Source organism: Porites lutea, chromosome 2 (genome assembly GCF_958299795.1).
Source record: "Porites lutea chromosome 2, jaPorLute2.1, whole genome shotgun sequence".
In the NCBI taxonomy this organism is placed as follows: domain Eukaryota; kingdom Metazoa; phylum Cnidaria; class Anthozoa; order Scleractinia; family Poritidae; genus Porites; species Porites lutea.
In genome coordinates this window covers 5649017-5669017 of record NC_133202.1, presented here as the reverse complement: position 1 = coordinate 5669017, position 20001 = coordinate 5649017, and the positions used below count along the sequence as shown (strand labels likewise).

General features: G+C 38.0%; 3 protein-coding genes across 3 annotated transcripts; 2 read left to right on the top strand and 1 right to left on the bottom strand.

The window, feature by feature from the left end:
* The first annotated feature begins 240 nt into the window (after positions 1-240).
* On the top strand, positions 241-3501 carry LOC140926530 (uncharacterized). Its single transcript, XM_073376256.1, has 2 exons — positions 241-1208; positions 2741-3501. The coding sequence occupies exons 1-2, from the start codon at positions 1026-1028 to the stop codon at positions 3032-3034; spliced, it is 477 nt and encodes a 158-aa protein (XP_073232357.1). The 5' UTR covers positions 241-1025; the 3' UTR covers positions 3035-3501.
* A 2583-nt stretch (positions 3502-6084) lies between these two features.
* Positions 6085-14763, top strand: LOC140926529 (uncharacterized). Its single transcript, XM_073376255.1, has 12 exons — positions 6085-6245; positions 7171-7281; positions 7623-7708; positions 8007-8070; positions 8541-8679; positions 9769-9904; positions 10539-10652; positions 11562-11632; positions 11857-11939; positions 13049-13117; positions 13550-13642; positions 14354-14763. Exons 1-12 carry the CDS (start codon positions 6174-6176, stop codon positions 14474-14476), a joined length of 1161 nt encoding a protein of 386 aa, XP_073232356.1. The 5' UTR covers positions 6085-6173; the 3' UTR covers positions 14477-14763.
* Positions 14764-15690: 927 nt separating this feature from the next.
* LOC140927504 (Fanconi anemia core complex-associated protein 24-like) lies at positions 15691-19994 on the bottom strand. The gene is made up of 6 exons (XM_073377165.1): positions 19868-19994; positions 18400-18545; positions 17834-17983; positions 17329-17473; positions 16255-16286; positions 15691-15822 (listed from the first exon to the last, which is right to left on the bottom strand). Exons 1-6 carry the CDS (start codon positions 19989-19991, stop codon positions 15748-15750), a joined length of 672 nt encoding a protein of 223 aa, XP_073233266.1. The 5' UTR covers positions 19992-19994; the 3' UTR covers positions 15691-15747.
* Between the last annotated feature and the right edge of the window lie 7 nt (positions 19995-20001).

Below are 20001 nucleotides of genomic sequence, written 5' to 3'. Positions count from 1 at the left end.
TATTTGCTTTCACTGGCGGATTTAGGGGAGGGGACCGAAGGGCATGTGCGCCAACCATTTTTTAGGCCAAACTAAGGCACGCAGGGCTGAGGAATATTATTTTTGTGCCAGGGCTCCCTCTTATCTTACGCTCCCCCCACCCGCGTCAAATTAAACTTGCTTGAAGATCTGAATCCGCCATTGGTTTCGGTTTCAGTATTTTGCAAAATGAAAATTTATACTTTTGTCTTGGGCATTTACTCAACAAATCCCTGAAATCGCTTTAAAATACTTATTCGCGTTAACTACTTTCCTGTGAATACCCATGTCTGCTATTTCCATGGCCTCACAAGGAAAGAAGGAGAACGGGAGACTTCCAAATGGGAAAACAAAACTGAGGGAGAATCTAACTTGAAATTATGGCAGCGCAGAAAGCATAGCCTGTGAAACGACTCCCGGCGGGGCGGGGCGAGGAACGCGGGACAGGCCTTCCCCATTCCTTTCCCCTCCCCTGTCCGTCTACTCGCGCCTTATAGCAACCTCGTTCCCAGGTTCTCTTTCCTGCCTATCGGGACGGGAAGGAGATAACCCTGGGAACGAGGTTGGCTTTATAGCTTTGTCTTTGTCCTAGTATACCCTACACTGAGACCTTTTCACAGGATTAGGATGCTAGAAACAAGAATATGTATGTCTCTTGTGATTGATTTAGCTCTTTGGTAACCATTTACGAATATTCATTTCCTCATGATTGATTTTGTTGTACTCTGCCACCCGCAAGAAACCACCCGAAAATCGTTCTTATAGCAACTGTACCGGGGTACGGAAGTATTTCAAGTAAAGTTATAAAATATTAATATATATTTCGACTGCTCAGTCATTGAATACTTAACCGACGATCGCTTTTTCTTGATGAAAATAGCTAGTGAGAGTATTTGCCGAAAGAGAGAAATGGTAGTGTCTTGAGCTATTCTCAGGAAAGCCGTTTCTCTGAGAAATGGTAGCTGTACGCCAGTCCGAGAACGTGTGTGGACGAATCAACAAGAATCATGGCGTACACCGTTCTTTTACTGACTTTTGGTCTAGTCGTGGTTGAATTTAAGTTGTGTTCGTGCAGGGTCTGTGAAGCGGATAGAAATACAAACGGCTGCAGCACGCCAATGGGAATGAACGCCCCCTTTAAAAGAGAGTTTACACCGGCTTGTGATAAACACGACATTTGCTACGGTTGTGTAAGTACGTGTTTTGTGATTCTCTCGTGTTGCGTGTACTGCGTGTGCGTGAGAGTGCGTGTTAGGGTGATTGAGCGTTCTTTATATGCCAAAATCAAGTTTAGCACGTCGAACGTTTGACCACAAATTTTGTTATTAGTGATCGAAATTGAATCTCACTTACAGGATTCAACTTAAGAAATAATGTTTTCCAATTATCATAAGCCCGCCTTCTTAGGGACCGGTCATTATTTATCACCTGGGGGGGGTCGGAGGATTTTGGGGGGGATCACTTGATTTTTAAGAGAACAGAGGGGGGGATCAGTCGTAACTGAGAGCCCAAAAGGGGGGGATCACTGAAAATTCCTCTGAAAATTGTCGCTAAATATGACCTGCTGATAGGGACTTGGCGGACTGCTATTTGGCAGTCTAAAAAAAGTAACTTTGCAGTTTCAAGCACTAGCACTGATTGCAGTTTCAAGCACTTTGCAGTTTTAAGCAAGATTGCTTGTATGTCAACTGAATTCAGATGTCTGGATCCAGACTAGAAAAAGACACGGATCAAGAGACACTTTTAAAAAAAAGACTGCGCGATAACGGCTTTATTATGCTGTAAGTACATCATAGTTAGAAATACTATCTGTATATGAACGTTTAAAACACTAAATATACACGTCGAAAGGTGAATATGGGTACAAAGACATGGGGGGGGGGGGATCACGAAAGTTATATATAGTTATGAGGGGGGATCACTTCAATAAAATAACATTTAAAGGGGGGATCGGCTAAATTTCATCGTGTTTAGCCCAAAATCCTCCGACCCCCCCCCCCCCCCCCCCCCCCAGGCGATAAATAATGACCGGTCCCTTACTATACTGACTTGGTTTCCTAAACATCTATTATTGGATCCCTCAAAATTCTGAGAATGAAAGGTCGATTAGTGTACTTTAAATTGCAGTCTTTTGATTGCTTTGGCTGGTATACTTTCCCAAGAATGATGTAAAATTGGACTCACATTCGAAAAAGTCGAAAAACAGAGCAATTTCTCATAGCGCCGCGAATGCGGCCATATTGATGCTCCAATAACAGTGAAACGGCGGTAAGCTAATTCTGTGTGAGTTTAACTCTATTCTTTTGTAAACGATTTCTTTTTTTCCAATCAAGTCCCATTATGGCTTTTGTTCCAATATAAAATTTGCATAGATGCTGGCTACGTGAGTGAAAACGCTCTCGATGTATAAGTGAATTGTTGCAAAACTACCCGGGTAAAAGAAATAGGTTTTTTGGATTGCTTCCTGGAGTAAGAAAAAGTTACGATAGAATGAATACATTTGCTCTTCCGATACAAATATACCGCTTCTTAAAGAAGCTACACGAGCAGTGGCCTTTTCTTGCACTGAAGCCTAACTAGATTTAGCCTATCTTATAAGAAGGATTCGCGTGATTCTTAAAGAACTAGGGCAGGCCCCTTACTTTCAAGCTTTTCATTCTTAGCAACAGGACAGTTGCTTGCCTTAAAGTTAACTTTAGGTGTTTATTATAATTTTTTGCAGGGTCATCATTATAACTGGACACGGGAAGAATGCGACAAGTCATTGTTAAACGATATGCTAAGAGCTTGCAATGGGCGTATTAGAAAACGACGCGGTATTACTGATGTTGTACTGGACATTTGGTATTTTTTCCAAGGACTAAGCAAGGAAAAGAGAAGATGCAAGATAGCCGCAGACATGTATTACAAAATTGTACGCGCCTTTGGAGGCTCGCACTTTGAAATAAGAGACCATAGCTACTGCAAAAATACGTGCGCAGATGAACACGGAAGTCCCTATGAAGATCTTTATTGAGCAATTTTGATTTTAGCGAAGAGTGACTGAAACAAACTGTTCCGCGTAAACCAGATCGACTATTTCAAAAGTCGCGTCTTCTGACATAGGTTCAGAATACTAAAGAGAGTTTGCCGTTATCTTGAAGTTCAATGCTCAACTGACTTGGCAGTTGCTTTGTCGTTTAAGAATACTGCAGAATCTGGTGTGAAGTGTAGAGAGCTCGGCTAAGTATGGCTTATAGTTACGTATACTCGTGTGAAGTGTAGAGAGCTCGGTTAAGTAGCTTATAGTTACTTATGGGAGGGACTTCAGTAGAACTCGACTTGTTCAAGTGAATTGTTTAAAGAGAAAAAGACTTTAAATGAAGCTGGGGAACGATTTAATATCACCAATTGTTATCGGATCGTAAGTGTCCAAAATGGCCTTTCTTTTTGGAGAAATGAAGATTAATAACATAACACTGAGTAAAATATTTGGCATTTTAATTTGTTCTGTATCGTGTATTTTCTTGAGCTTCTCACTTATAGTTTAGTCCCAGAGAGCCGTAGATTATATAGAGTATTTTACTGCTGTACGATAACGAAATTGTCTTTGAGAAATGTACACAGTGACTCTGTAAATCAGAAAGAACAGTTTTAGCCCTAAAAATGGGGCCGTTTCGACGAGTAAAATACAGTATATTGGCTCCCTTTATCAGGGCCAATACAGTCCAATTACCTAGGGTTGATTCGCACTCACTGGCCGTGAAATGAGTCTGAGCGTGGGCTGGAATAGGCTTCTTCGATATGGGGCTGTCTTGGCTTTAATCATCGTGTTCAAATGGTTCAAGAAAAGGCTGAATCAGACTGTGGCCTGCATGGCTAAATACGCACTTTGGGGCTGAAACAGATCTTTTTAATTTTCAGTGTAGCTGTACCAATTTTGGAGTGCTGCAAACTAAAGAGTTTAAGTATTTTGACCCTAAAGTAACAGTCAAACCAGGTCAAGCGTTCCCGTCGCTAACGAACTAATGAATTCATTAACGAAAAAATGATTTCGTTTGTTGACTCAATAATCCATTCATAAAATGAACAATCCAATATTCATATTTACCCTCGATTCCATAATCGAATGTTGATTCGATTACTGTTTTTTGAAAAACTACAATTTCCACAAGTCGACCTCAGAATTTTGTTTTTCTTCTTGTTTTCTAAGAGTTGAGTGCGAGCGAGTTCTGAAGTTCAAACCCAAACAAACTGTTACATGTACGCCATTTTGCTGCCAATAATCAGTGCAACAGACCTGACCTCTAAGAAAACACGACGGTCAAACTGAGTTCAGTGTACGAGCGGTGATTGGTGGATTTCGATCCTCGGCTTTTGTCAGTTTCTTTGCGTTTGCGGTCTGTCTATTCTAGCTGTTATTTTGATTAAAGGCAATGAAAAACGCAATTGTAAACGGCAGGAAAAGGGAAGCAAATACGATTGAACGCAACAGACGAGAATAAAGAACAGTAGTTTGTTCATCAACCAAATCAATATTTCATTATTGAATCGAGGTCCAATTTGACTGTTGGATTATTCATTTTATGAATGGATTATTGAATCAACAAACGAAATCATTTTTGCATTAATGAATTTATTAGTATGTTAGCGACGGGAACGCTTGACCTGGTTTGACTGTAAAACTGCTTGAACTTTTATCCTCCCGGAAAATTCTTTACAATTAATTGTACTGCTCATCAAATTATTCTGATAGATCTCTCTTAAAACTCTAGCTATTCTACCCGTCTTTCCGAGGCTTTCATTTTTGTTCCGCAGTAATACAACCGCATATTAAAGCGCTCGAAAAAAACGCGGGGAGATTAGGAGAAATTAATTATTTTGATGGAAACAAAACAACTCGGTATATAATTACGCGTGGGGTTGGTCGCTGATGGAAAATTAAGTCCAAGTGACTACTCAGATTCGGTCCTTAAGGTTTCGATCTTCCTTGAGTTACTAGTAAGCTAAGCTTTGCTGAAAATAAACCGTTCGTTTTTCCTAGCAATGATTGCCGGATCATACGCGGATGCCCTGTATGATTCTGAAAAGGTAATATCCTAGCACAACAATACTACCTGTATTTCACCGTTTTATGGCCCTGATTGACTGTTAACTGAAGATGTTGATCAATCGAAATGAACAATTTTTGGTCGTTTGTTGTTTTACGAAAGCCGCCAATAAAGTTGCGACCTTGTCAAACAGACATATCCATAGCCACCAGCGTTGATTTACTTAACAAAGGAACTATTTTGACATTTTATTAAATCGACTAAATTATAATGTGCATATATGCTTGTGTAGTCTTGTTCTTTCATTCACTGGTGGGGTAAATTTAAGAACATTTTAAAATAATTCAAGAAAATGGTAAGTCATCTTGGTGTTTTTTTTATTTTTAAGCAAAAATGAAAATTTATTATGTTAAAAAGGTCTAGTTTGCGCTAAGGAAAGTGTATGAAACTTGAACATAAAGACACAGTTCCAAAGATTGTAGAATATGAAGATTCTTTTTCTTGCCTTCGCACTTTAAAATCCTCTGAGCAAGGTTATATATATCTTGTGTAAATTTAAGCGAAGTAGTCCAAGAAGAGAAAAAGGTCGAAATATTCAATTTTCACGCTGCTTGCTACTTGGTGTTTAAGTCAGTTTTCGGAGCGTAAGTCTGTGTAAGGTTAGAACTGACAGGAAAAAAACGAATTTATGCAAAGAGTCAAATCTTAAAATTAAGGCGATCGTTAACAAGAAGAAACAATTTTCTCTCTCTGACAGTTTGTGGACTTGTAGTAAAAGACGTTTCTTTTTTTTTCTAAAACCTAAGGGTATATATATTGATTAACAGGCAGGAACTGCATTAAAATGGCTGAAAAGAAATAAATTTGCCATATATTTATGTTTATATTTGAGTATAAGGTAACAATTACTTTAGAAAGAAAAATTTGCATGAAAATTTCCGGGTTCCAAGCAGTTCCGTTTTTTGATCGTGAGCATCTTGATCGTGAGGAATTGGTACGGAGCTTCCCACAACCCTTTGCGCGGAAGAATAAAATGGCGAACGTTTCAGGTTGTTGTTGTCTGGGAGAATGTCAACAAAAATTAAGCTTGAGACAGTGAGAAGAATTTTAGAACTCAGCTGAAAAATGCCGAGTGAAGACGGGTCTGATACTGAAGAACAACAGGGAGCGACTTGGGAGCACCAGTCTTTAGCACAGGTAGAATATCAATAACAAAAACCATGATGGGGATGAAACTTTTGACAGCTCTGACAAACCATTGGGCTAGAAATTCAGCCAAGGCAATGATTGTTTGGCGAAACAAACTGTCAAGATGTCCGCAGCTTCTTAAGAATTAAAATCGTTAGGTTAATGTTATTTATAAAAAGACCAAACCAAAACTTGTTGGCTTTGTGAAACCTCAGTCACGCTGTCCGCAATCAGTTGTTATAGCTACAACAGGCAACCTGCACTAAGAGGTCACGTGACCAATGCTTCCTTTAAACAATGAGCTGAAATCTTGCTGATGCCAAATATTGATAGAGCACATAAAAATTCTCTTACACGCGAAATTTGGGAGGAAACACATTTAAGGGAGATATTTTATAGCACTTTGATTTTTCAACAAAGTAGCATGATTTGTATTGGCCTCCATGTTGGAGGGCATACTCTTGCCCTCCAACATGGAGGCCAAAACTACTTTTTGCTTATATCTTCTTAAACATTTGATAGTTACGCTCAGATGTGATGTAAACGTTACCACATCATCTTTTCAACATTTTCCTTGGAGTTTAAGTGCAAAATTTGTGTTCAGAAAGACGTAATTCATAATTTTAAAAATCACATTTTGGTCACGTGACCAGCTACGAACTTATTCATTTTCAGAAAATGGTGCTGGTTTGAAAAACCAAATCACTATTATTTTGTTTAAGATATGACCCACTAATCGTTTTTCGATGGCGAAATCATATAACTTTCTTTTTCATAAAAACGATGTCACATGACGTCTTAGTGCAAATGGCCTATCAATACGTCAATAGTGGAGCAGTATATTACCTAAAATCTCTCAACCAATATTAAAATCGACTTTTTTGATCTTTAATTTTGAAAATGATTTATTTTTCGTCAAATTACGCCTCTGTAGGTAAAGATAAGAGTTTTAAGAGGACATAAAGATGCAGTCAACAGCTGTTCATTTACCTTCGGTGATTCCAAGATTGTTACTGCTTCACATGACAAGACCTTACGACTTTGGGTAAGTTAAAGATTTCTTAGTAAACTAAAGGGTTCAATTTCTATTAAATGTGTGGGAAAAGTGGGTAGCGCCATATCCAACAGATAATGCTATATATCCAGAGTAGAAGTATTTGGAAGAGCAGTTATAGTTGCATTATCCCATGGTTAGTGATTTATCTGGTGTTTAGCCTCATCCACCTTTTGAAGGCTAAAACTTTGCTCATGCTAATGATCCTGCTGGCTATGCAGCTATGCAGGCTATTACTTATCCTTAATTTCTTTAGTATATTTGTTGGTCATTCATGGACATTTAAACTGCAACGTTTCATTTTGTCTCTTTCAACAATATTATCTTGTTAGGATGCAACTTCTGGAGCACATCTTAAGGTGTACAAGGGCCACACCTCCTTTGTGACCTGCTGTCATGCAGATGCTAACAGTGCAAGGTATCAGATAATTAACAATTTATAATTAAATGAGGCTGAGTTAGATTTGAAGTATTGGAGCTCGAGGAAGTTGTTAACACCCTTTGAGAGCATCATATTCATGTAAAATAACCCATGTTTTTATTATTTTATTATTCTAACATTGGCACCATTTTAATGAATTTGGAGAAATGAGAGTAGGACGTGGGAATCGAGAAGCCAATTTCATTAAAGAAGAAAAACAAACATATGTGCAGCCACTTTCTAACCACTTTCTAAAATGAGATCTTACTCTCTATTAACTTCTTCATCTTGTTAGGATTGCCTCAGGTGGATGGGATAAAAGACTTTTAGTATGGGACATTCAAACTGGAACTATTCTGGTAAGGCTTCAGATAGCCCTAGTTCTACTCAAAGCAGTGGCCAAAACAGTTTTTGAAAATCAAGAAAAATCTACCTTTCAGTTTGTCATGGCCCATTCACTGGGTCTGAGTCAGCAACTGCGGCTGCAGACCCCCTCATGACCTTCTGCAAACTTGTCAGACTTTGCTTTGAGTATCAGAGTGGTTTTGAAGTGACCAGCTCCTGTTGAATTTAAGGTTAATGTATATTTAAGCCAAAATCATGGCTGAAAGCATTAAAATCACAGCTGGTATTTTACAAAATATTATTTTGTAGTAGGGAACTGTAAAACTTATTGAAAGAAAAGACTCAACTAAAGACAGCAACCAAGCACAAAGATTCTTGCTCTTCCCAATTTAATAAAATATAGCTGATAATCTCAGTGATATAATTTCATCTCCTTTATTAAATTTAGACTAATGTTATAATTCTCTTTGTGGATTGTCTTTAGTGGGAGGCCCTGAATGAAGGTATTGTAACATCCTGCAACTTTTCGCACGATGGTCGCTACCTTATCAACAGCAGTGATCTGGATTTTGCTGTCAGTGTATGGGACGTCAGAGAAGGAGCCCTCATAAAAAAGCTATTCAGTAAGTGGTATACAACTGAGTTGTCCTAAATGTCTATAGAGTAAAGACGTGTGATGTTACAAAAAGTCAGATTTGTGTAACTATGGGATTGGTTGGCGTAAATTCAGAAAGAACTAGATGGAAAAAACCCCTAAGTTGTCAAAATAATTTTTTAAGACTTATGAACAGTAAGTTGTGTGTAGATCACTCATGAATCAAACCTTTTTATTAGGACTTTCAAGTGGTACTGTTTGTCTTCTAGTATTAAATTATTTACAAAATAATTTTTAGGATTTTTTATTTAGAGGTACAGTCGACTCCCGATAACTTGAACCTTCAAGGGAAATCGAAAAAAGTTCGATTTAGGGAGTTCGAGTTATCGGGAGCTCGAAGAAAATAGCCGAGAGTAAGGTAAAAAACAGTTTTCTTCTGCACAGTGAACATTTTAATCACATTTAATTGTAGAAATGTCAAGTGAAAATTAAAAGATGCTTCTAGATTATAAATCAGAACGTAACGTAACAAAACATAGCCTAAATAGAGCATGCATCTAACTGTTTTGAGAAGTAAAGCTGCTTCACGTTAGTCTGTGACAATCAACATCAGCCTCCATTAGTAAACTATACTCCTACAACACGTTAATAGGAAATGCAAAATTTAATGTTTCGGACGCCAGTAGACGGCTTTTTCCCGACCTTTTAAGGGCTCAAAACATGGTTCGAGTTATTGAGGGTAAAATTGTATAGAAAATGACCTGAGGGGAAACGAAAAGTGGTTCGAGTTATCGAGGGTTCGAGTTACCGAGGGTAAAATTACAGTAAATGTATATGACGGAAATCCAGGGGAAATCGATTTTGGTTCGAGTTAGCATGAGGTTCGAGTTAGCGAGGGTTCAAGTTATCGGGAGTCGACTGTAATATGTTTTTTGGTATACTCAGGATTGAAAAGGTTATTTTCAGTCATCGTCTTAGGACTCAGGCTAGTCATTAATCCATCACATTTACGAAACTTTTAGTTTTGTTTCTAGAAACTGGAGACATACAGTGTAGATTTAATTCAAATCAAATGTTTGTCATTATATTTACTGGTACTTCTCTTTTAACTTAATAGATCATAAAAGTACAGTTACTTGCTGCCGATTTGCTCCAACACAAACCCGAATTTGTACAACTTCTATGGACAGAACAACGAAGATTACAGACATGCAAACTTTTACAGAAGATTATAATGTTACTCTCACTTTGGGGTAAGGTTAGGGCATTTAATGATTTTTTTTATTGCTGTCTTAAGCATGGATCTTGAGTTCAATTCCCAGGTGTAACCACAAATCCTTCTTTCAACTTCTTTCCTTTCCCTGTGGCTTTAAGAAGCTTTAAATACCTGTGAAACAGAGCATTGATGGAGAGGGGAAGTGGGGGGTGGTAAAATGAGTGCACCGTTGGCCACAGGTTTGTTAGTCAGATGACTATTTCAAGTTACCCCCATAAAATAAGGACTCTTTACCTTTTCTTCATGGTTGTGCAATCCCAACTGACATAAATAATTAATTTATAAGGTCTAATGCCAAAATGTAATGATTAGACTTGCCTCCAAAGACAAGAAACATTGTCTGTATTTGCCCAGGTAGATTTTCCTTAAACAAGAAAACAGATGTATGCTTCACATAAAAAGTTTATCAATGTTTTTTCTTAAATTATTATGATGCTGAGTCACTTCAAAGCCAACCTATAGTCTAAAAGTTACTACTCTACCAGGCTAAATCACTGTTAGAGCTTAGCCAGCTTTTATCTTGTTTGTTGCACTGTTTTATCATACCATCCACGGATGTTATTTTATTGGCTGTCGATCTGCTCGATGAATGTTTGTTTGACTGTCTTCAGGGGTCACATCAATGTCATCTCCAGCTGTTGTTTTAGTAAAGACGAGCACTTCTTGGCCACAGGGTCATGGGACAAGAACATTCAAATATGGGACATTGCCACTGGTGTCTATAGGTACAGCAGTTTTCTGATGCCAAAGAAAATTATGCTAAAATTTGGTGATAGCTTGGAACTTAGAGAGGCCCACAACAGTGAGAGCCAATGAAGTCACTTTTAGCTGGTGTTAATTTTAAAAGTACAGTAAATGAGAGCTGCAACCCTACCTATTTTGAGACTTCTTCACCATTAAATATAATTTATTACTCTGTTGCACTTCTGAGCTGAGCCCTTTGTTGATATGCATTTTCAGTCCATAACAGCTTAGCTCAAAATGGAGGCGGGGGAGTTTACTCCCCCTGACTTCTAAAGTCTACTCCCCCTGACTCCCCAAGCGAAAATGCTACTAGAAAGAGTTTGCTTGTATAGTCACCACAGCGGGGGTACTCCGGATTTCGAGAGACAGGGATGATCAAAGGATTTTTTTTGAGGTAGTAAAATATCAGATGGTATGATGAGGAAACAAACACAATCGTTCAATTTTTAACGTTTTTACTTTTTCATGTTTTTAATGCCTTTGGAAATTTTTAAGGCTTGGAAATTTGACTTTTTTTTGGGGGGGGGGGTTAATTTTTGTTTCAGGGATTTTCAGGGGGGTTTGTTGGAAGCCCTAGAGATTTTTCTGGGTTTGATTTTTGCCTTCATTAGATCATTCCCGTCACTTGAAATCCGGAGTCTCCCCTGGGACAGTCGTGAACACTGCAGGATTTTGTCCAGAGTCATAGTTAGAGATGCATTGTACAGCAAACAGTGTCACAGGAAAGTATTGTTCATTTAGTAGTTTCATTTTCAATTCACAGACTTAAAAGTTTAGACCATCCTTTATGTCTCCCCAGTTTGACTTTTAATCCTCCCCTCTCGCTTTCCAGTTAAAAGAAGGGTGTGAGATCACACATATTCACCGTGTATTGATGATTTCTTTCACAGAACTCAGGGCCCATTTACCTTTTCCAAAGGACATGAAGGCTCTGTCAGTGCATGCAGCTTTAGTGAAGATGGTAAGGACATCAAGAAATAAACCACTCTCCCAAGTTTTATTAATTTTAAGCTCAGTGTATGTGGAATCCAGCCCTTTGAAAATGAGTTGATGTAGACCTCAGTTTATCTTACCCATTTTTAGTGTATTATTATAATAACGTACAGGGACTTTATTTATTTAAGCATGGCTAGTTTATTATTTAGAGCCGTGCATAACTAGTTTATGACTATGTCGGTTTGATAGGTACTATGTTAGTGTCTTCATCATATGATGAAACGCTGGTCATCTGGGATGTTGAGAACTGCTGTCAGAAGTTTGCTCTGAAGGTAAAAAAAACCTTTTTATTTAGTCAATTCTTGCCTTGCAGGCTAAAAATAGGCCAGTCACTATAAATATCACTTAATAATAATAATAATAATAATAATAATAATAATAATAATAATAATAATAATCAGTTTATTAAACCCTTTGGTAGTGTATAAAACTAAATTACAAGGGAGGTCAAGAATATGCAGAATACATAATTACACATGGCAAGAAGGCAAAAACAATTAATTCCTATTGTAACTGTGGGTAACAAAATTACTAAGGCGGTCCGTTCTGACAAAGCGGAATTCAGAACGGGAAAAACCCGACCTCAACCCGTACCCATGAGCGACATTCGTGGGCTGCGGCAGCAGGTGTGAAAGGAACCCGGACTCCTTGATGTTAGATATAAAATGCCTGCAAGCCTCATCATGGCGCGACAACAGTGTAGGCAAGCCACAGCGCACGAGTGCCGACTCATAAGAGCAATCTGGGAAAATGATTCCTAGTGCAGACTTCTGCATGCTTTCCACCAATAATTATTGAACCAGACAGTTGGGTATCGCTGCCCACTCCGGAGATGCATATTCTAAAATGGGCCGCACAAGGCTACAATAAACCTGAATGAGATCAGCTGGTGGGAGGCCTGATTTGGAACTAGTTGAAACCCCAGCCATACCAAATACTCTGCATCCTGAAACGTGTATATATACCTGAGGCCCAATGAAGACTTATAAAAATTATTGAAAGCTTTAATATTATTAAAAATATGTCCTGAATGTTATAATAAATTAAATTATATAACATTCATGACATTTTATTATTATAATTATTATCTTTGAGGGCGAGTGATTCATCTCTTCTTGAGTCGTTTTATATACAGCTCTCTTAAAATCAAGTACTAGCAAAAAAAGATTACTGGAATTTATGGTTATTGTTTCTTTCTATTATGGCTCCAGAAAGTTTGGTGGCATAGCAGTGTTCTTTGTATTTGATGTCAATACTTACATACATTGTAGTCACACCTCTCTCTCCTTCTTATCTTCTCAATGCATTGAATTTCTGCCTTACCAGTAAATGGTGATAATCAGTTGATATGGTACAGTCTGTATGTTGCCTTTATTTCCAGGGTCACACAGGATGGGTAAATGACTGTAGTTTTAGCAGTGATCAGAAGTGGATAATCTCCTGCTCAAAAGTTAGTTCTTTTTTATTTGTTATGTAGGTCATGAAAATGACAGTTAATAGCAGATTTGGACCTAGCCTGTCTGATATTGAAAATTAATTATTTCCTCTGCTGTAAGTAGGATAATCTTTCTATTTTGTTCACCAAAATTACTGGAAAAAAAAATAGATTAATTTGTTTGATTTTTAATGTGTTTGGAAAAATCTTGTGTTTCCACTTGTCAAGTATTGACATAAAAACAAGCTTATAATAATAGTTTTTTGTTAAAAAAGTAATTTAGTTTGTAAACTTCAAAGGTTAGTTTCTCAAACATTGAATTTAAGCTAAAACTATCAAGGGTGACACAATTCAAAATACAACAGCCACTGCAATAAATGTCAGTGTTGAACATGAAGCTTTTAGAATTGCTGACGTTAAGTTGATTTTTTCTTTTATATACTGTAGGACAAAACTGTACGGATGTGGAATATAGAATCAAGTGATGATATACCGGTGGTCCTAGAACACAGGAAAAACATAGGGCTCAGAATTGTTCAGGTTTGTATTAAATACTTGTTAAATTGGGCTATTTTGCAAGGCTCTATTTTTAGCCTTGTAAATAGTCCACTCTATAAACCTAGGTGAATTTTATGGATATTTGTTAAGTTGTTACTTAAGTTAATGAATATCGTAAAGCCATGTGGGTGTGGCCATTGTGAACTTTTTTTTAGACTAAGGTATTGTCCATAATTTTTTGTATGCACTAATAAAGTTCATTTGGTATAAAGGTAAACAAAAGCAGATGTGTTGAAACATGCTTTCTATTGTCGGGGCTGTCAATAAAATTTCAAGTTGCCAAGTAAATGCAATAAGTAGACTGGGCTTGAAGGTTGGTTTGGTTCTATTTTCCTTTTGGTTCCTATGTAGCCACAGGTCATGCAGCGTACAAAGAGAGTGGTGTCTGATAGCCCAGGGCTAGTGGATTTTGCTACTGGGCTAATGAGTTCTGTTTTCAACTTGGCCAACGGGCAGGTAAAGTTTTTTGGGGAATTCACTGTAATCAATCCTGCTAATCAAAAAAAATTTTTCGGGCTATATAAAGTGACTCTTGGGCTGGTGGATTCTAGCTACAGCTTGCCCGAATGGCAAGCTGTAAAACTGACTTTCTATGCACCCTGGGTCATGCTTTTAGTAGTTGGGGAATCCCTTGCCCCCAGCCCTGTATTGTAGTTCTTCCATGCTAACCTATTTTCATTATGTTATTTGTAGTGTCAAAACTGTAGCAAGCCTTTCTCAATCGCTCAGTTGGAAGACGAAGCAAACTTCAAGTACTGTGTATTTTGTCGCCTAGAACATCCCTCTGAATACTCTTCTTCGCCAGTGGACTTTTGAAGTTAGGCAAAACAGTCAGGTTGGGACGTTGCATCTCATCTATGAAACTCCACCATGTTGAGTGTAGGTGCAGCAGTTTTGCATTAGCACCCTGCAGATCAAACCCAAAGCCTTCAGGGCGTGCTGGACATTGTGTGAGAATCAATCACATATATGGAATGTTATCACAATACTACAGCTTTGGTGTGAATCAAAGTACCAAGAAATTTTCATATCTTATGTAAGTTGTAGCATATGGGAAGCTGCAGCTTACTGGTATTTTTGAGCGTTGTACTGTATATATGCTGTCATATTTATTTTGGTTTTATTTATAATTTTTGTGTACAGTATTTGTAACAAAAACTGTATTAAATAATATTGTTTACAGAACTACCGTATCTTTCTTACAGGTGTGAATAATGTTGTTTACTATCAGATCAAGTTGCTTTTAAAAAACTCACTGTTGGCTGTAACAGCTAATAGATGTTCAGCCCCCTCAAAGTTTACGTAGGCAGTGTTTACATGAGAATACTCACACCAGCATGACTTTTTGATGACCTTTTGATTTTTATCGCATTTACATGATGATTGGGTCATTTCATATCTCGTTATTTGAAGGTCACCGCATGTTGATAAAATACACGTGTGATTCAAAATCGCAAACGTTATGCATGCGCTACCCATTCCAGTCTATTGGCAGACCGATTTCACACCAAGACCTGTGGTCTTTTCTTGTTTACATGATACTGTTGAGAACTTTCATACCGGAGTGAAATTCTTGGCCCTGGTACAACAACTGGGGTGAAGACACGTGGAGATGACTCGTGCCGGCATGACATTTTGTGGTGGTATCCTGTAAACAAATATAGAGCCACGAGAGGGAACCAGAGTGAACTCTCCCTGTAGCGAAAGTCGCCCCGGTGTCATGTAAACACCCCCTTACATCCAAAGGTCAGCAAGTAAAAAGTTGTCCAATGTCGTGTTTTATTAAACTGGACCCTGAATGCTGACTTTGTTCCAGTAAAATTATAAATATTAAGGATGCATTTTTACTATATGAAGTTTTAAAGTTTTTTCTGATTTAATTAGAAAAAATAATTCAAACTTATTGAGTGTTTTGGCTTGCAGAACTATAAAAAATTGGTTATTAGTTACTGTCGGTATAAATATTGACTATTTTGCTTTTCTCCATTTGGTAATAAATCACAACATCTGCAACAACAAGAATCTGCAACGTTCTATGGTTATTAAAGATGAGAAGGCAAGAGCTCTACCTTTGATTTAGACCAGTATTACATCCTCTGCTGCTGATGGAAAAAGTCCTTTAGTTGTTGTGCATTGGCTTTTCCCACCACAGTAGCGAGAGACTACAATTAACAGAACAAAATAGATCAAAAACCAAGAGGAAGTGCCAAAGCTGGCCTGAAGAAACAGGTGACTGATGTTTGACAAATGAGCCCGGAAATTCCATCCTGATGACTTATCACTTCCCAGATTTGGGTAGTGCTTCTGATTGGATGAAGCAAAGTTTCACCCCATCAGAAACACTACCTAGCTCTAGGTAGTGTCAAGTCATCAATATGGAATTTCTGCGCTCATTCCTCAGGCATCATTTCCCGGGAGGACACCAGTGGTGGCGTCACGAAATGTGGGCTGTTTTCTCAGGCTAAATGCAAAAGCTGAATTGGCAAGATTAAGTCTACAGGTTCTATTTTCAGGGATTAACATATGCAAATAATACTACAGAGATGCCTTCCCATTACTGACTTTGATACTACATGTACTACTAAAGTACTTACTGCAACTGATGCCTTACTGATTTGCTCAATACCTAACAGATGAGAGAAAACAACAAATTTGAAAAAGCTAGTTTTTACAAAGGGAACTTCGATTCAGTAGATTTTCTGTAGAGATGGAGGGAGGAAAGGAAAGTAGGAGTTGTTAGACTTATCCCCAGGTTCACCAACAGTATTGTTACGAATCATTAATTTATTTCTCCTAAACATTTCAAATTAAATCCTTCCCATGAAACTGTTAGTAGCAGAAATTGAGTGGTGCACCAGAAATATTTTAGGCAACTCTGCCTTTCACGTTTGGCTTGAAACAAAACAAGGCAGTTAGTTCTGCTTCAACTGATTTCATTCAAAGCAAGTATGAAACCAAGGGCTTGAAAAAAGTCAAGTATGGTAGTCAGTGACAGGTAGATTTTATTGCTGGGTAAGTAACTTTTAAAGCTCGCTTGTCCGATGGGCAAGGGTCCAGGCAAGTCATCCTCTAACAAGCCGCAATATCCAAATTCAAATTCTCCTCACCAGTGTCCATACATTGCCTTATAGAATTAGTTGGGAGAACTTGATAAAAGATCAAAGTATTTCTCTATTGTTTATCATTTTGTTAATTCTCCTGACCTTTTCTCTTGGTAATGTATTGATATAGTTAGGAGAATATTCATGTTGGTCACTATTGGGACTTTTAGGGTTAACTAAGGGCGCTTTCCATTTGTCACACCTGACTGGCCAGACCATTCCTGTTGCAACAATAATTTCCCTTTTAATCAAAACTCTCCAGCCAGATCAGTCAAATCCTATCCTTCTTGCATACTATTAATTTAATAGTATGCAGGAAGGAGAAAGTTTTTCAGCAAAAACTCTTGGAAAAAGCCTATTTTATTTTCAAACTGACTAGTCAGGCTATGGTCAAGCCGGCCAGTTCTGACAAATGGAAAGCGCTCTAAGAAGAACAAGAAGTTGCCCCAGCTAAGTAAAATGAGACAGCTGCTTGCCCAAAGGAAAAGCTGGAATTCAAGTTTTTTTCAAGCCCTGAAACCTGTTGTAATATGAATGGTATCAGAATAACAATATTCATTTTCTTACTGTTGAACTTAGCTAACAGGGCCATTGCTTTTCTTTGTCCTAAACCTGGAACTGTCTGAAGTGTTGTCAGTAAGGCTTGGTCGGTTGGTGTAGGTTTTACCTTGATCCGATAAGGGTTGTTTTGGGGCTTGCTCTCCAAAAACACCTGGAAACAACTTGTTTTGTCAGTAAGAAAGTTAAAAAATATTACAAGGAAGTTTTCAAAGACCATAAAAATAATGGTTGACGTAAAATATACAGGGCTAAAACAATATTTTCATAGCACTAAACATACGAGAGAACTAAAGCTTGAATTTTGGTATCACACAAAAAACCAAGGGAGCCAATACAAGAAAACTCTTCGAAAAAATAAAATAACCATCTTTGTAATGTTGTTCCATTAGGAAAACATTGATCTCAGCCAACGTTTCTTTGAATAGAGCTTTCTCAATAATTCTGTACTTTTAGCTGCAAGTTGAACACACTCACAGAACCTTCAGAAAGTTTTCAATAAAAGAGGGTTTACCATTTGAGCCAAGATTTTGCCTGCTTCAGTAGGTGATGTCACTGGAAGAAGTGCTAGGCCTCTTTCAATGACAATGAACTTCTGTAGATCATAGAAGTACTGGGAACTCAAAGAAGTCTTTTCTGCCAACACAACTTTCCTAAATGAAGCCTAAAGAGAAGGAAAGTAACAAAGATGAATACAATTATTGGAATGGTAGGTTGTTGACGTGTGCATTACCATGTGTGATCCAAATCCCTACCATGAAAATATTTCTTTATCTTTGGCAAAATGGGACCCCTTTTTCATCTTATAGATCCTCTCTAACTTTCTTGCAAGATCCTCGCAAAATATGCAAAATGTATCCCTTGATTCTCAAAAGTGAGGAATAATAGTATTGAAGAATAAAACCTTGATGAAAAAAATTTGTGGCGTGAGAAGCATTTTGCAATCTTTAATAAAGCATAGATGACATCAATGTTTGCCCTAGGTAGTCAATATGGTGTGTTACTTTAAAAAGAAACTATTTGGGTAGATGCTGCTTATCTTTAACCTGAACAATCCATTATTCTACATGTATCCAGTACCTTGGCAAGTTTGAGCAGCTTGGATTTGTAACTATCTCCTCCTGCCACCAAATCAGCTTCACTGAGATATACAACTCCTACCTCTAATGAGGGATGGAAGTCCAATACTCCCATACAGTCATCAACTTGAACAGTAACATGACTCTCTGTCAATCAAAATGATTGTCAAATAATCAGGCAATAATTATTATGGAAGACTCACAGCCAGTCAGCCACTATTCATTCAATTGTTCAGTCAATCAATCACTCATGCACATCAGTTGCTGTGTCAATAAGGAAGTCAATCACCATGGAATGGCACCTAGAATATGTATGGTTTCCCAATCCAATCTCAGACCCTTCACACTGGGTCTCTTTCAAGCTGTTTTTTTTTTCAGTCTAGTTAGGATAGGGTACAGGGATAAGAGAGTATAAAATGTATCATTTTCTACCATAGTGGAGTATACCAGTAATACATAGAGTTTACAACAGGAATGTGGACATCTGGAATGGCTGACAGAGTCTTGGTGTCTAATTTAGTAAAAGAAAACACTCAAGGAAAATAATCCCTTGGGCCTAACCCAGAAATCCTAATAACAGACCTGGCCTAAGGTCAAAACCCATTTTCAGACTTAAACACTAAAATTATTGGCACTTGTTTGGCTAGGGGTGGGTTCGGTGGGGGTACAGAAGTATTCTCAGATTGGTATGCGCCTCTCATTGGGTGGTAATTGTGGGTTGTTTTCTAGAATGGAATAACATTGACAGTAAAATAAATCCTTAGAGTTTAGCAACACAATTGCCCCATTTCTAGAACAGGGTATCAATTGGAATGTAAAATCCTTCAAAAAGGAGTTCTGCGGCTCATTGGAGGCCTGGGCAACCCACCAAGCCTTTCTGATTACATCTGTACCTTCCGCCCTCCTCCTCCTCCACAATTGTGCGTTGTTCACGGGAAAAACAACTCAAAATAAAAAAATCACTGTATAAAATCTCTGTAATCAGGGACAATCGTCAACTAAACAATCATTACTTCAGAAGGAGTCACCTCTTGGTTTCAGTAAAAATGTCAGGCTGAAAAACACTACAGAGTAAAAAAATGAGAAGAAAACTCTTAGGGCGCTTTCCATTTGTCCCAACTGACCGGCCAGACCATTCCCGTAGTAATGAGAATTTTACTTTTAATCAAAACTATCCAACCAGATCCGTCAAATCCTAAATACTATGCACGAAGGAGATGGTTTTTCAGCAAAAACTGTTGGGAAAAACCTATTTCATTGTAAAAATGCTGCTCCAGCCATGGTCTGGCCGGCCAGTTCTGACTTTTGGAAAGCGCCCTTAGTCTACGCAACTCTTCTGACCTTATTACCAGGTAAGAATACCAAACATTACGTTTTTTCTAAGCTTATTATTTTGAATTTTGGCGGGAAATTCCCGCCGACCATTTTCATCGAACAAGGTGACTAATCATCATAATTACAGCACAAACCTTGAAGAGCCTTAACAATCTCGCTACCATGGAATCTTTCGTTGACAAGAATATGTCCCGGAAGAATACAAGCACCATGGAGCCGCGGCTGAGTGGAAGAGATTTGAGACGAGAGCGACGCCATATTGTTGACT